General features: G+C 36.0%; 1 protein-coding gene across 4 annotated transcripts in view; it reads left to right on the top strand.

Annotated features, from left to right (window-relative positions):
• Positions 1-16,713, top strand: part of LOC129943438 (nicotinamidase) — a 195,501-nt gene that overhangs the window by 134,635 nt on the left and 44,153 nt on the right. For all 4 annotated transcript variants that reach the window (XM_056052885.1, XM_056052883.1, XM_056052884.1 and 1 more), the window contains exon 3: positions 13,369-13,555. In XM_056052885.1, the coding sequence (XP_055908860.1) occupies positions 13,369-13,555 (187 nt within the window). The remainder of the gene's footprint in view (positions 1-13,368; positions 13,556-16,713) is intronic.

The following is a 16,713-nucleotide window of genomic DNA, read 5'->3' as shown; positions in this document are numbered from 1 at the left end:
AAGCCACCAAAACTGGTTCTCCTGCTTCACCCTATCAGTTCGGTCCCGTTCGGACACAGCCCTACTGAACCGAAGGAGCTCCGCTCCGCCTTGTGCCATGACGTCCCGACTGTACGAGAGTCGCCTATCCACGGTTCTTCGTCTGACGTGGTAGATTAACGGAACTGCCAATCTATCCTGTATCAGACCGCATTTGTCTAAAAAGAATGCCTCTGGTGGAATGAACCCATTCAAGCGTGCACTTTCAAAATACTCATTGTTCGAAGACATAGCTCTTGCAATGTGACCTCGAACGAGTTTTATCACGAAATTGTCAATTCTGTTGATTCGAGCCCCGTTGTATAGGACATAGTTTCAACCCTGAATACTGTAATACCAATTCTAATTCAATATCTAATTCAATTGAATATAGTTTCAACTGTTTCTATTTTTTCTATATTTACCGTACATGTTACGAATTTTGAATGCTTTTGTCTGCGCATGTTGTTGCATCATGTTAGAGTTTCAATTAGCTTTACAGAACTTAAAATTGTCAATGGTCAGGAATGTCAAACCTACCGAGAAGCATGTGAAGCTCGGCGATTGTTAGAAAATGACAATCATTGGGATGAAACTATGGAGGAAGCTGTACAATGCTGATCGCCAGATAAAATCAGGGAACTTTACGCTACGCTTTTATCTTCTTGCGGTCTTTCTAACCCTCAAACTCTTTGGAATAAGTACAAAGAATACATGGCTGAAGATATTTTACATCAACTGCAGCAAGTACACACAGACATTCAGCCCTATCATGAATTCCATCGTAATCGGAAATTTTTACGAATCCCGAAAAACTGTATCATGAAATCCGTTCGTAATGCAAAATTGTATGAGATTTTCCATACGATTACTTTCAATAAACATGTGTACAATAAAACGCTAATTATAATCGAAAACAATGTTTTTACGATGGTTGGAAAAAAAAATTAGATGATTTTGTAATGTCCAGCCCTCGAAGAGACAATGTGGACGATTTTGATATTAATGAAATTGCACGAGAGCTAGATTATGATTTCATAGCACTGCAACATCAAGTGGCAGAATTAGTCCCTCAATTACTTCCAGAGCAAAATCATGTTTTCCATCAAGTTTTACGTAAAATAGACTCCGGCAGTGGTGGACCCTTCTTTCTTTAGAATTCAGAATTATTTAGTTTTGTTATGGTGAAATATATTTTAGCATTTGTTATTGCATTTCAATAAGCATATATTAAGGTGTTGAAACTTCATTGTCTGTAGTAATTTTTAAAAATTGTTGTTCTCAGCCAAGCAATAAAATTTAGTTATTATATTGACTCATTTCTATTATTATACCCTTACCCTTTATCTCTCATACTTATTTAATTTCTCCACTGCGGGCGAAGCCGCGGGTAAAAAGCTAGCAGTACAATATAGTTTTAATTACCTGATAGAACTTAGCGTCATTATAAAAAAAAAATAATTGTTCAGATAGAACCCTGTTAGCTAAAACAAATACAAATTTTTGTTAAAGAATAGTTAGTAAAGGGTGGTTTTTTTGAGGTTAGGATTTTCATGCATTAGTATTTGACAGATCACGCGGGATTTCAGACATGGTGTCAAAGAAAAAGATGCTCAGTATGCTTTGACATTTCATCATGAATAGACTTACTAACGAGCAACGCTTGCAAATCATTGAATTTTATTATCAAAATCAGTGATCGGTTCGAAATATGTTTCGAGCTTTACGTCCGATTTATGGTCTACATAATCGACCAAGTGAGCAAACAATTAATGCGATTGTGACCAAGTTTCGCACTCAGTTTACTTTATTGGACATTCAACCAACCACACGAATGCGTACAGTGCGTACAGAAGAGAATATTGCGTCTGTTTCTGAGAGTGTTGCTGAAGACCGTGAAATGTCGATTCGTCGCCGTTCGCAGCAATTGGGTTTGTGTTATTCGACCACATGGAAGATTTTACGCAAAGATCTTGGTGTAAAACCGTATAAAATACAGCTCGTGCAAGAACTGAAGCCGAACGATCTGCCACAACGTCGAATTTTCAGTGAATGGGCCCTAGAAAAGTTTGCAGAAATTTTGTTCAAATTTTGTTCAGCGATGAGGCTCATTTCTGGTTGAATGGCTACGTAAATAAGCAAAATTGCCGCATTTGGAGTGAAGAGCAACCAGAAGCCGTTCAAGAACTGCCCATGCGTCCCGAAAAATGCACTGTTTGGTGTGGTTTGTACGCTGGTGGAATCATTGGACCGTATTTTTTCAAAGATGCTGTTGGACGCAACGTTACGGTGAATGGCGATCGCTATCGTTCAATGCTAACAAACTTTTTGTTGCCAAAAATGGAAGAACTGAACTTGGTTGACATGTGGTTTCAACAAGATGGCGCTACATGCCACACAGCTCGCGATTCTATGGCCATTTTGAGGGAAAACTTCCGAGAACAATTCATCTCAAGGAATGGACCGGTAAGTTGGCCACCAAGATCATGCGATTTGACGCCTTTAGACTATTTTTGTGGGGCTACGTCAAGTCTAAAGTCTACACAAATAAGCCAGCAACTATTCCAGCTTTGGAAGACAACATTTCCGAAGAAATTCGGGCTATTCCGGCCGAAATGCTCGAAAAAGTTACCCAAAATTGGACTTTCCGAATTGACCATCTAAGACGCAGCCGCGGTCAACATTTAAATGAAATTATCTTCAAAAAGTAAATGTCATGGACCAATCTAACGTTTCAAAGTTCTCAAGCTCTTAAAAAATCCCCGTTTAGTTGTAATTGCATTTCATTATTTTAAAATGAAGGGATATTTTAAATTTAACTTATATAAAGTGGAAAAAAGTTTTAGTTTTGTTCACCTCCGTCATCTTAAAAATAAGTTTTAAATATTAAATTAAAATAACATTTGTATACTTTTTTATACATACCGAGCTTAAGAATGGTGTTGTAATAAGCTTTATCAGACGAACTCATGTATTTGAACATCGACAAAAGATGTTTCTCCTTTTCTTTCGAGATACCGCCTCTTTCTGAAACACATTCGATATTATCTATGAGTAAGGAAGTTGGTGTTCCTATATGTGCAGTTGTTATTGTTTTTTTTCTTCGGGTTTTCGCTAAAGTCTCCTTTCGTATTGAAACACAAATCATGTTTTCGTCATCATCGAGGTAACTCAATGAAAACCCGACTTCATGTTCTTTGAAACTTTCGCGAAATTCTTAAAATCTTCTTTCTGTTCACAGCTTTAAGGAGCCGGATGAGTCCCATCGGTGCAAAATACTCATTAATAGAAAAATATGTTTGTATTTGGCTGTGAGCATTGTCAACCTCCAGCAATCCTGAATGACCTGGTAAGAGTACTAAATGGTTATTTTTTGACAGCGAATGTCATAATGGAATTTTTGTTCTGTGGAACGCAAGAGTTGGCCCATGTTATCAAATTTGTTATAGCATTTTTTTCGAAGACCCTCTGTAATATTTTTTAGAATGCTGAAGCAATGTCGTTTCTTGTTAGCCCACCAGTATAGTCAGTCCAAATAGCGCAGTAATTTTTTTGTAGTTATCAAATGAGCTGTTAATTTGTAAACGTTTAGCTCTTGGGCATGATAAAACATTTTGCAAATCAAAAGTTAAAATGGGAATTCCTGATTCTGTGTCATAAGCTTTTTTTCTCTCATCATCTTCTTTAAATTTAAATGCATCTCATGTTCCCTTGTACATTTATCACTTAACGCATCTTCTTTGCTTGCTGCATTATAGGCCTCACATTGGTCACATTTATCCGATAAGGGATGGTGAAAATCAAGGTTAAAGTTCGTATTGAAAACATGCCTGTAAAAGCTTTCATTTATAGGATCATACATTTTCATTGTATTAAAGTTTCGATTGGAGAAGAATTGGAAAGAAGATTGGAAGATTGGATTTGTTTTGGCTCTACAATAATGTGACTCTATTGTTGGAAAAGATCGTATATGCTCTTTTATTTCATCTACCCTACTTTCGGTAGTTCGTTTTACATATTAAACTCCTGGTTTGCCTTTTTTGGGCATACCTACCAGATATTACATTTTTTTTCGTGCGCATTGTGAACGGATTTTTGAGAAACAGAAAATGTTCCAAGCCAAAACGATTTACAGACCTGGATCCTGTTTCCAAGTACATACCTCCAAAAAATACTAGAAAGCAAAATTTCGTCGAGAAGGAGTCGTTTTTTTCGAAATGTTTTCATTTTAGATGAAAGGATTAAAAAATTCGTTGACGTTCTGATGTTGTCAATTTCTCGGCACATTGGAATTTGCATTTAGTTAAACAATCTTTTGTCGTTTTAAGTTTTTTTTGTTGGTACCGTTTTTCGCCGCGAAATTGTGTATGCTTCACCAGCCTGATATTTTCTTTTTAAGATATTCTTTTTCCAATTTTTTTTCATTGCTTTTACGCTTACAAGTCTTTTGTTTAACAAGCACACTTACAATTTCATAAGCTTCAACTCGTTTAAATCTTCGGCTTTCGTTGAAGAATTATTTTCATCATGCACATACATACATAAGTAACGGGCGTATAGCTGTTCTCTCTGACTAAGTTTTCTTCTACTCCTGGAGGAACAATTAAAATACTAAATAAACCCCCTGAAAAAGCTGGTAAACAACTGGCGAAACGTAGGGTAAAACCAAAATGGATTAGTTTTATTTTATTATTAATAGCATCCAACTGATTGATCATCATACCCAAGAAACAATAAAAATATCTTATAAAACCAAACTGTACAAAGATTTAATTTAAAATGAATTTTTGATAAAATTCTAATTTATCACAAAATTCAAAGCCTTCTTAGTTTTAAGTACGGAAAACGTTTAAATATTTTAAAGCAACAAAGTTTAATAGAAATGAAACAAAATTTTATTTATATTTTAAATTTTTTTTATATCTTTAATTTCATATGAATTTTTATTTCTGAATCTTTTAAAGCTACGTCCGAAGCCTCTGACGAATCGATTTCAACTTATTGATCATTTACATTTAAGTCCCCACGAAGTATACAAAGTGCATACTTTGCGATAATTAATTAGTTCAGTAAGTTCTTCGAACCTCAATCTAATCAAAATATGATGAACTCAGATTTTGTTTATATTGATTTCATATCGATTGCTTAACTGTTTATTTTTCGATTGTGAAATACAAAATATGCTGAATGCATATATTGTGGAGAAAAAAAAACGAAAGAAAAGAAATAACAAAAAAGAATTAAATTATGTTGTTATGAGGGGTTGTGGTTGATACTATAACTTTTAATCTGCATCAGCATCTTGTTGTGTAACAAAGTTCTATTTGCATTTTTCAAAAATGTTTTAAGTACACTAGGTTCAATTTACTACTTAGAACTTTGTGAACTTAGTTTTCTTATAAATTGAGGTGCTTAGAACTTTTTTCCCTTAATTTGTATTGATTAGAAAATAATGACCAAATTGGTTATAAACGACCAAACTGGCAACTGTGAGTGTGTTCGAATCCGCACGCACATTACAGCCCAGTAGAGGAAGACAGCGGATCAGGTGGCGCGCACAAGTGAAAAGTGACCTTACCCAACTTGGAGCGTCAAACTGGAGGTATCTAGCTAAGGACCGAGCTAGATGGAGAAGTTTGGTGGGTGATGCCCTAATTCACACAGGACTGTAGCGCCACCTTAAGTTAGTAAGTATTGACTTTAAACTATCTCATTCATCCAATTTGTATTTGGACTAAAATTGGTAAAAATTGATTTTCGACTTAAATTTTCGTTAACTAAAATAGATTTTGAAATCAAACTATTTCATCATATTTAAAATATTGTTAGTAAATTTTAAATTTACTAGAATAATTCAACTGGCAACTTTTTTACAAAACACTATATAGGCAAGAAAAATAGGCAGACGGGTTGGGAAGTTATCTGTGGGGCTCGAATCCCAGCCTTCTTTCTTTTTACGATCACAATAGGTTAACATTATGTCAGGAGATCGAATAGTATCGCTTAATAAAATGTGTATAAAATTAATTTAAAAAAATGTTTTTTTCCCATCTTGAAGCTCTTTGGCCACCATTATATTAATAATCGTATCAAAATTAAGTCTGCCTTTCGTTTTAATTAAAGTTAGTTTAAAAAATGTCCCCTTAGCAGCTGAGCCGTGAGGAAGTAACATCAGTTAGCGTTTTTATAATAACCGACCTTTTCCAAAAATTCTGACATGTCCATTTTATTCGTAAGATTATGATCTTAAGATGTTATGATTTTGAGATTTTGAGCCATTTTTCAATAAATTGTGAAATGAATGTATTCAGCTTGTGCATTTGATATGTGGTGCGTTCAATTAAATACATTTACGAGTATTCACCGTTTACAAATGAAAAGTACTTTAGGCTTGCATTTTTAACTTCGCACAGAAAGTTATTGTAAAGGGTCCGATTTATCAAATTGAAAATTTTGACATTTCTCGACGTTTCAAGGCCCCTAGAGCCGAAATAAAGACGTACGTTCGTACGTACGTTCGTACGTCGGTACGTCCACAACGTTTTTTTTGTCAGCCATAGCTCAAGAACTAGAAGGGATATCGATTTCAAATAAAGTTTTGTATACAGATAATAAGGCAGAAAGATGCAAAAACGGCTCTCAAGAAAATTGCGTGCGTGGTTTATTTTACCATATCAGTTTAAAAAAAATGGACATTTTGGTTAACCCTAAATATCTTACGAACCAAAAACGCTAGAGACTTGAAAAAAAAATCCAATTAACGGTTTTTTTATAAATCAAAAAAACTTTTAAAAAAATGTGTCCCTTTGAAAATTTTACAAATTCAAAATGATGTTATCACCAAAACAATTGTGTGCAAAGAAAAATGACGTTTTAATCATCTGCTAAAATTTTGAGAAAAACCCAATTGACAATTTTTTTGCAAAACATAAAAACCTAAAAAAAAACATTAATAGAAGTTGGTAAAAATTAATTTTCGACTCAAATATTTTTTCAAAATTTTGAGATACTGGATTTAAACTACTTTTATATTTTAACATATATTGTTGTCAACATTCAGTTAATTTTTGAGAAAAAGTTAAACCTAAAAAAAAGGTACTAAAACTTGTTTAAAATTTACTTTCGACTTAAATAACTTTTCAAAAATTAAAAATATTGTTTACAAACTTTTTTATTTCACACAAAAATTGTTTTCGATATAAAAAAATATTACACAAGTTTTGTTAAAATTGATGTTCGGTTCTTGATATCTCTCAAATTAATTTCATTCATGGTTAAGAAACTTACCCATAAGGGGCAAAATCGGCAATACCTAAAAAAAACCTAAGATTTTCGAGTTTTTTGTAAATTTTTTGCCATATTGCGCTCAGATGTCGAGGTTGAAAACCTTGAATATTTATAAGAACAGCTTCATAAACAGCTAGATAAAAATAAGATATACTGGTATACCTCCATCCGATGGCATTTATTTCTTCTTAGTTTTAATTCATCTAGATATTGTAAGTAAATTTCGAGAAAGTGTTCTAAAACTGTTAAATTAATTTATTTACCTTAAAATCTTAATAGAAAATTGTTTCAAACAATTCTCCTTCATAGTAAGAATACTAATAAGCGAAAAAAGAGCGAAATTACTGTCATTCTCTCGAGATATAAAACTTGGATTATTAATAAGACCAACATCATAATAAAGTAGTCAAAATAAAGTCAAAAATGCCGAATCAAACACAAGGTCTCCTTCTGTTCAAATAAAAAAGTAACATTAATAATGTTACGTAGGTAATTAAAAAAACACATTTTCAAAATTGGTAATTTCTTCTTTCATAAAGACGACACCATTATCTTTATAAAGATCTTAAGTCAACATTTATTTCGACAAAATAGAACAAAGATATTTGCATTCATAAAACATCACTTTGTTATGTTTGCAAAGCTATAAATCCAAGTATAAATATCTGCTAACAGTGTTTTTCTTGATATCATGTTTTGTTCTAAATTTAAAAGCAAATAAATTGCTAACTTGTTTTCGTAACAGGAGCTAAACAATGTATTATATTATCTAATTTAACTCTTACACGTTTTGATTGTTGATAAATTGGTCTTCGGTAAATTTTTAAGAATTTACGCATTCAAAATGATGTTGTTTATTTTTTTTGGCAATTGCTATTTTGACAAGTGTTGGAGCTATCGATCTTTTATTATGTAAATGTCTTGGCCCAAAGTGCATATATAATAATGTATAAGTTATTAAACAAATCAGTTATAAATTCTTTTTTAAATTCCCAATACTTGAAATATTCTTAAACTTAATGTAATGTATTGAATAAAGAAAAGACTTGTTGATAGTTCAAAGTATGCTCATAGAATAGAATTTTATTAAGAATAATGAAGTATATAGTGAAGCTAACATGATACTGTATAAGGTGATTTCGATATGTTTTACAGAGTTATTATTATTACAGTAGATTTCTTTTAGTCATTTACTCATATATATAACACTTAAGGACAATAATGGAAACATAAAATTAATCAATGCTGGCGATTCTCTTCATTTGTTAGTGCGTAAGACTGTGCCACATAATGTTGTTTTAATTCTTAAATTATCCAAGAATAGATGGAACGAACAATACCAAAGTACAGAGAACGGGACCAAATGGACGCTTACGGAAACGCGACTATTGACACACTACGGAGGAACAAGAATGGCTTACTGACAAGACTCAAAAACTTGTACAGACGACTTACAGACCCACATGACTTGGAGGTTAGGACATTGAAGTCGTCAATAAAAAATGTCAATCGGTTGATTAAGGAGAACTACGGGTTATCAATTAACAAGTACTGGGACCGCAAGATCCGGTCAGTTAATTCCTGTGACTCTAGTATGTTGCCTGAAATCAACAAGATATTCACGAAAAAGAACGATAATGACCTTCCATGTCTGAAACTCCAAAGAACTGAAGAGAACAGGGTGGTACTCAGGACAGTTTAAATAGATCCAGAAGAATCCATCTTGACGATGAATTTTACGTAATTGAAGATCCGAAGGAAAAAGTGGAGGCGGTGGGATCTGCTTTCCAGCAAGTGTGCAAGGTGAACGTTAGCATTCGCCCCAACCACGACTTGGAAAACAAAGCCCTACTTAATCACTTTTGATTTCGAAATAATATGACACAATGGTGATCTGAGAACCGCGGTTTCATGCGGTTTATTGACGATTCCTTGGCAAATGACATAATCACCGAGCAAACGCCGCCAAGTCCCTTGTTAGTAACGAAGGTTTAGCTTCAACTCAATAAAAAACAAAAAGTCAGCAGGGATCGATGGTTTATCCAACGTTGTACGGAAGCAATTGACATTTACACCACACTCTTCAATAATGCACTGAATAATGCATATTATCCAGTTCTTTGGAAGACCGCTGTGGTTCATCCTCTCCCGAAAAAGAGGAAGGACAACTCCAACCCGTCAATCATCAGCAAAGTTTTCGAAAAGATCATCAACAGGGCTCTGACTAAGTGGGCTGTGGACAACAAAATAATTCCGGAATAAACAGTTCGGGTTCAAGGCGGGTCATGACACAATTCATGCTGCGTCTAAACTCGTTTCTGATTTACAATGGAAGAAATCAAAACAACAATGCACAGGTGCTGTTCTGGTTGACTTGGAAAAGGCCTTTGACTGCGTATGGTTAGAGGGTCTTTACCTAAACTAAGCAGGCTTCGCATAAGCGAGCCATTGTTGTATATACTTTATGATACGCTTAACGGTGGAAAGTTTGTTGTCAAAAGTGGCAATGTAACTTCTACCACAAAATTCTTGATTAAAAATGGTCTTCAACAGGGAGCGGTGAATACGCCGATTCTCTTTAGCATTTACACCAGCGATCTCATAGGTAGTCTTACAAATGCAATTGCGTACGCCGACGATCTAATTGCGTACAGAACCGCCCGAAAGGTTGAGGTTATTAGAATTCTCTTGGAGCGTGATTTCGACAAGATTCAGCGATATTGCGACGACTGGAAATTGATAATAAATGTCCAGAAGTCGGAGACATTCTGTTTCGGACTTCGTTGGCTAGGGCGAAGGATACGTGCAAGAATTGGAGCAAGATGGTCATCGTTGATCTTCACGGGCAGCAATTAGCGAGAATAAGTGTAATGAAGTACCTCGGATCTGGTTAGATTAGTATTTATATTTCGACAGACATATAAATGCTGCTCTGACCAGGGCCAGAAGAGCCTTCGCTGTCGGCTTGACGCCAGAGTGAAGGTAATTTGCTACAGGACCCTTATACGGTCGATGAGCATTTATTGTTGTCCTGTGTGGTTCAACGTTGCCCCTTCCCAGATGGAGAAGTTACGAGTGTTCACGAGGCAGTGTTTACGACGCACGCTGGCGCTGTACCGGCTTATATCGAACAGCCGAATCTTCTTACGTGCATTACTATTCGAACGAGGTCCTGTACAACGGGGCTCGAATCAACAGAATCGAGAATTTCACATTGCAAGAGCTATGTCTTCGTCCAACAATTTAATTTTCGGGTCGTTCTATCCGGACGACTAGTATTTGGAGATTGCACGCTTGAGCGACTTCATTCCACCAGAGGCATTCCTCTTTTTAGACAGATACGGTTTGATACAGGATAGATTGGCAGTGCCGGTAATCTACCTCGTCAGACGACGAACCGTGGATAGGCAACGCGACTCCTGTACAATCGAGACGTCATGGCACAAGGCGGAGCAGGGCTCCTTCGGTTCAGTAGGGCTGTGTCCGAACGGGACCGAACTAATAGAGTGAAGCATGAGAACCAGCTTTGGTAGCTTCAATCGGCACTTGATAGTGGATAGTCGGGATGGGGTTTTAAGCCTTGGTCGGCTTACATACTTGTTTTATAGTTTTAGGGTTTAGTTTTTAGTAGAATAGGCATGGTGGCAAAAAAAAAACATTACAAAAAAACGTACAAAAAAAACATGGAATAAAAAAAAATTAAAAAAAAAGACAACAAAATATGAAAAACAAAAATGATAGACAGTTAGATTTGCTGTTGTGGTTGTTCTAGTTTTAAGTAGTTTAAAGGTAGAATAGGTAGTTTAAGTTAGCTTTAAGTTTTATATTAAGGACCGTATTTTAAGTAGTTTTTAAGTTAAAATAAAAAAGGATCTTGATATTAGTTTTTTTCAAAATGTTCTAATAAATACAAAAAGAAATAAAATTTAAATTTAAGTAAAATAGATCTTAGGGCCGAAAGGCATTAGTTAATGTTATAGTTTAATTAATAGTGCCCGTATGGGACCATTATGTAGTTGTAAGTTATGGATAATTAGGCTAGTCTTATGAATGTTTTTCTAGCTTTTAGAAAGGTTTAAGAATGAATTAATAAAAATGAATAAAAACAAAAAAAGTGCGTTGGACTGTCATACAAGGGGTCTTCGGTTCAATCCCTGCCTGTACCACCTTAATTTAAAAAAAAAATAATTTTCGCAGGTACTGCCTCTTGCGAGGAATTGACAAATCCTTCAAGAGTAATTCTTGTCATGAAAAAGTACTTTCTCAAGCTAGCCTTTCGGATTCGCCCTAAAATTGTAGGTCCCTTCCATTCCTGACAACAGTACTCGCACACAGGAATGGTTGAGAGTTGTAAGTGACTAGGCCCTGGTTCACAGCGGACTGTTGCGCCACCCCATTTGATTTTTTTTTGACTATGGTTACAAGTTGTTTCACGGACCAGCAGTAAGCTTTTAATTTGTCCATACAATTTATTTTGGCGCTTACAAGAAATTTGCGGGAAGGGCTCAATCTTTCTTCAATTTGATTAATTAGTAGCATTTGTCCTCTTATTCTAAAACAAGTGTATCAACATTGTTTCTGTCTAAGGTATTGTTGAAATGATTTGTCTGATTTAGATTACTTGCTTCGCGCTACTGCCGGGGGCGAACCAAAGCCTCACCCAACATTCGCCACCAGCCTCCTTAACTAGCTGTCTCCAGTCGCACGCTTTGTTCGTTTCGCACTCGTTCAGTTGCTTAAGTACTTAAAGATCTTCACATTTAATAATCCGCTGCCCGGATATTATACCAGCTATTGTTCTGAAAAGGTGTTCTTCAACGCTGCCAAAACTACTGCGTAGCTTTTCCATCTGTTCTTTTATACAGGTATCTTTCCGAGTGGATAGACAGCATTTTCCCTCCTGTCCCTAAGAAATGTGAATCCCCCTCCCCCTCGCCTTCTTACTATTGTCCAACTACACTTATGTCCCTTTTTTCTAAGGTCATGAAAAAGCTGGTTAAAAAATATATCGTAGAACGGAGGTTTCTTACTTTCTATACAAGTTGTATGGGACGGTTTCATGTCTGAAATACAAAATAAAAGCGGCTGTTTCGCAAGGATCCGTTTTGTCTCCGACTCTCTTTCTGATATTCGTTAACGATCTCTTGTCTTCTATTTCTGATCTGGACAGCTTGGTCACTTTACCCTTGAATTCATTTTCGGGCGTACTGTTAAGTATAGAGATTCTTTCTTAAACGGCACATCGAGAATGTTTAATGCTTTGTTAATCAATTGAGATTGAAGGTCTTTTTTTATTTGAGAGCTCTGTTATTGTTATATGTAAAATATAAAATCGTTAAATTGACCGCCGAGCGCCGCTGCAATGCTGGCGCAATCGAAAGGTCCAGTTGTCGATAACTTTGTCGCAGAATTTTGTTTTTGTCTCTGAAGGCAGCGGTGATTTGTGTCTTATTTGAATTGAACTGTGACTTAAAGCCCCTCAAGAAAAAGTCCAAAGCCTTGGTATGCATTTCACATTCACCTAGATAACCATGCCTTAAACTGATAGCGCAGAATAGCTATTGTTTTTGTATTAGCTATAAATTTTGATATTTCATCATCATTTATTGATTTGAAATTATAATTTTTTTGCAATTTAAAGGTATCAAAGTTAAAGTCCCTCGAAAACGACAGAACACACTAAAAGATATACTGAACTGACAGTGTCGCTAAACAAGCTCAGAAATGATAAGGTAGTCTTAGGAATCGATAATGTAGTTCATTCCGCAAATTTAAAAATTAAGATTTTAGCGCAGTGGATCGACTGGAATCAAATTAGTAAGGTGATTAATTTTATATATCCTACATCATGATTAAAAAAGATGGCAACCCAATGTCTTGACCATACTTAACCTATAAATACAACGAAAAACGCAGACATAGTTATAAATTTAATTTAACATCTCAAAATTGTGTATTGTTAACAAAACAAACGAAAATATATTATATTTAAGTAATTTTACTTGTCATAGCTTTTAGCTAAACAACTTTTTAAGTTTTTACGTTATATTTTTTGTTTTCCAGTGATGATCGTCTCAACTTAGCAGAATTTACTCTGATATGCCGTGCTCTATTTCGAAACGATAAAGGTCACATTTATGAAGTACCGCCAGAACGTTTGGATCAGATTTTTGAAGTTTTCGATACGAATCGTGATGGATTTATTGATCGTGAAGAATTTAAATTTTGTTGGAACCGATGGATTAAGGCCGTGAGTATAGATAAATAAAATATATTATTTTACATAATGTACACATACAAATTGTATTGTATGTACATACAATGTATGCATTAGTACTTAACGGTTTTCCAATGACAGGTTTCATTTTGAACAGCTGGCCATTTAGCAGCTGCCATCTTTTAAAAAATACTCCATTACTAAATATAGAACTATGCTGACGGGACCAAAACTCACCCAATAGATTTTTTTCTCGAAGCGTCTTAAGAAGTTCTTATCTTGCTTTGATAAGTTCTAAGCCTTAGCGCCATAAATAAGAACCGGGATGACGAGTGTCTAATAGAGGGTGACTAGATGCGCGGAAGAGGACTTTACTAATCAATTGCCTTCAAAACCCAAAGAAAAATTGATTTGTTCTTGTGTCAATTTAAAGCGCTGTGCTCATAAATACACAAAGTCCTCAACTTCATCGCTAATTTTCTTTCTTGAAGACCGCTTATTCTTGGTTAAGCGGGCCGCTGCCACGCTTTGATCTTCCAGTTATATCAATATCTTCGGCGTATCCGTAACTTGGATAGAACTTTCGAAAATTGTGCCTCTAGTGTTAACGGTCAAGTTTTGCACAGTTATTTCCATAAAGATGTTGAAGTAGTCCCATGACAGTGAATCACTTTGTCCTAAGACTTTTTTGATATCAAACGCATACGTCAGATTTTTTTCGACATTGTTAAAGCAGCGTGCATCGTCATTCTACACAAACGGACAAGTTTGACAGGGATGCCGAAACAAGACATTACTCTGTAAAACTCTTTCATTCCTTTCCAAGGTCATCGAAACACTGATTATTTATTATCAGCTCAAGAAATATCTCGAAGATCGAAAGCTTCTTAATGACCGACAATACGGCTTTCGTAGCAATATCGAAAATAAGTGCTTTCGGTTTTCATGAATCCCTGCTTCATTGGATGAGTAATTACCTTTCGGATCGTTTAATACAATTAGTATTGGATGGATTCAAGTCTGAAAACCACAAAATAAATGCTGGTGTGCCTTAGGGCTCTGTTTTATCTCCAACACTCTTTCTCATTTTTAATAATGATCTCCTGTCTGTAACATCTAATCCAATACATTGTTTCGCTGACGATAGTACTCTTAGCTTTTCATATTCGTTTTCAGAACCACATCCCTCTTCTTAGAATGTGGAACTGCAACGACAAAATATGATAAGCTCATTAAATTCTGATCAAAACAGCATTGTAGGATGGGGAACAAAAAACCGCGTGGAATATAATGCTTCAAAAACCCAATGCTGTCTTGTATCGTTAAAGCGAGATATAACCCCCTTGCTATTATCCCTGGATGGCACTTGCATCGAGTAGACTGAACATCTCGATATTATTGGTATGTGTACTACCAACCACCTCTTGTGGAATGATCACATACGCGATGTCGCTAAAAATGCCGCAAGGTGTTTGGGTTTTCTAAGGCGATGGAAGAAGTTTTTCTGCCCCTCTGATTAGGCTGTTATTGACAAGACTTATATACGTCCAAAGCTTGAGTATAACTCCCATATCTAGAATGGTGCTCCTGCAACTTACTTAAGCCTCTTAGACAGTATTGAACGAAGAGCATTGAGATTGATTGGTTGGATTGGATTGGATTGGATATTATCATTTACATCGCTCGAACATCGTCGTAAAGTTTCCTGTCTCACCCTAGCTTACCGTTATTTTAACGGTTTATGCTCTAGAGAAATAGCCAGCTGCATTCCTCCCCTTAAACAGGTCAACCGTTATACACGCTCTGCTAGGAATGTTCATCAGTAATCCCTCGAGCCCAACTTCGGGCGTACCGTTAAGTACAGAGATTCGTTCTTTAGCCGTACTACGCGAATGTGGAATGCCTTACCACACTCTGTTTTTCCCAGCCATTGCAATATCCAGGAATTCAAAACCAATGTGCACCGCAACCTCCTTTCAACCCCTCTCTCTCTTTCCTAGTGCTCACATTGTGTCTTTGCATAATAAGAGTAGTATTATCCCCTTAAGTGTGCGCTTATTATAAAAAAAAATATAAGTACTGTCATACGTGGCCTTAAGATCGATAAAAATGGTGGGTTTTGATTTGAAGCTACTGTTTTTTTCGAAGAACCATAGCAAATGCTAAGTTTCTACTCATCATCATCTACTCCGGCTGCTCCATAATTAGGCAGTGATTCCTAAGGCAGCTTATAACTTCTTAAGAGGTTTTTAGAGACTTGACCGATAAAGGAAATGGCGACCTCTAGCGTTTGTAGCAGTTAACGTCGAATCTTCTCACAGTGCTTCCTTGTTTTGGCTTGGAACGGGATATCCGTAGCCGTACTTTGGCTACAACGAAGTAGTGGTCCGAGTCAGTGTTGGTCCCACCAAATTTTAGGACATCCGGTGTACTAGAGAATTGTCTTGCGACGACTACAATGTCATTGAGTTGGTTGATATTGAGATGCCTGTACTGCGTACTAAGCTACCAGAACATCGCGAAATCAATCAGCCTGTATCCATTGACTAAGGTTGTGTCGTGCAGACTGTGTATATCTCGATTGTGCCACCCAAGATATCTTTTCTTCCTAGCTTGTCGTTAAAATCTCTCAAGATAGTTAAAGTGTCATAGCCATTTCCTCATATATCTTTTCCAAGAGCTCGTTTTAAGTCTCTTCTTCGTACTGATCCTTTTGGGGCATAGCCATATATGAGGCTTGTGTTGGTAAATTTAGCCCTGAAGCGGATTGTCGTGAGGCTTCCATTCTTTTAATTTGTGTTTACCCGGTCCATCCAATTGCACTTCTTGGATGGCGGAAATATGTTCCCGGCAGTAGTTTAGGACTTCCGCTTACTGTTCGAAAGCACGTGGTGTTTTAAGAAACTCAAAATTGCATGCACAGATCCGAAGTTGTTATTTTGTGTGCTCGGTTCGTCACCGGTATATCTGTCAGCAATAAAATATTTGTACTTAGTTTGGAAGTCAACCCGAAAGCACAACCTCCCAATCTGGGGGTCCAGATCTTTAGTATAACTCCAAAGATGGGGAGCCGGATATACCGGTCCTTGTAGGCCTAATCACCGATTAGGTCTTAGAAGCTCTATAAGGTTTTCACCAAGTTGTTCCACCTAACTGGAACTTTGGACTTCAGACGATTTTCTTACCTGCCG

Source organism: Eupeodes corollae, chromosome 1, assembly GCF_945859685.1.
Source record: "Eupeodes corollae chromosome 1, idEupCoro1.1, whole genome shotgun sequence".
Lineage (NCBI taxonomy): Eukaryota > Metazoa > Arthropoda > Insecta > Diptera > Syrphidae > Eupeodes > Eupeodes corollae.
Note: the sequence above shows the minus strand (reverse complement) of the source record. Positions and strands in the feature narration are given on the sequence as shown.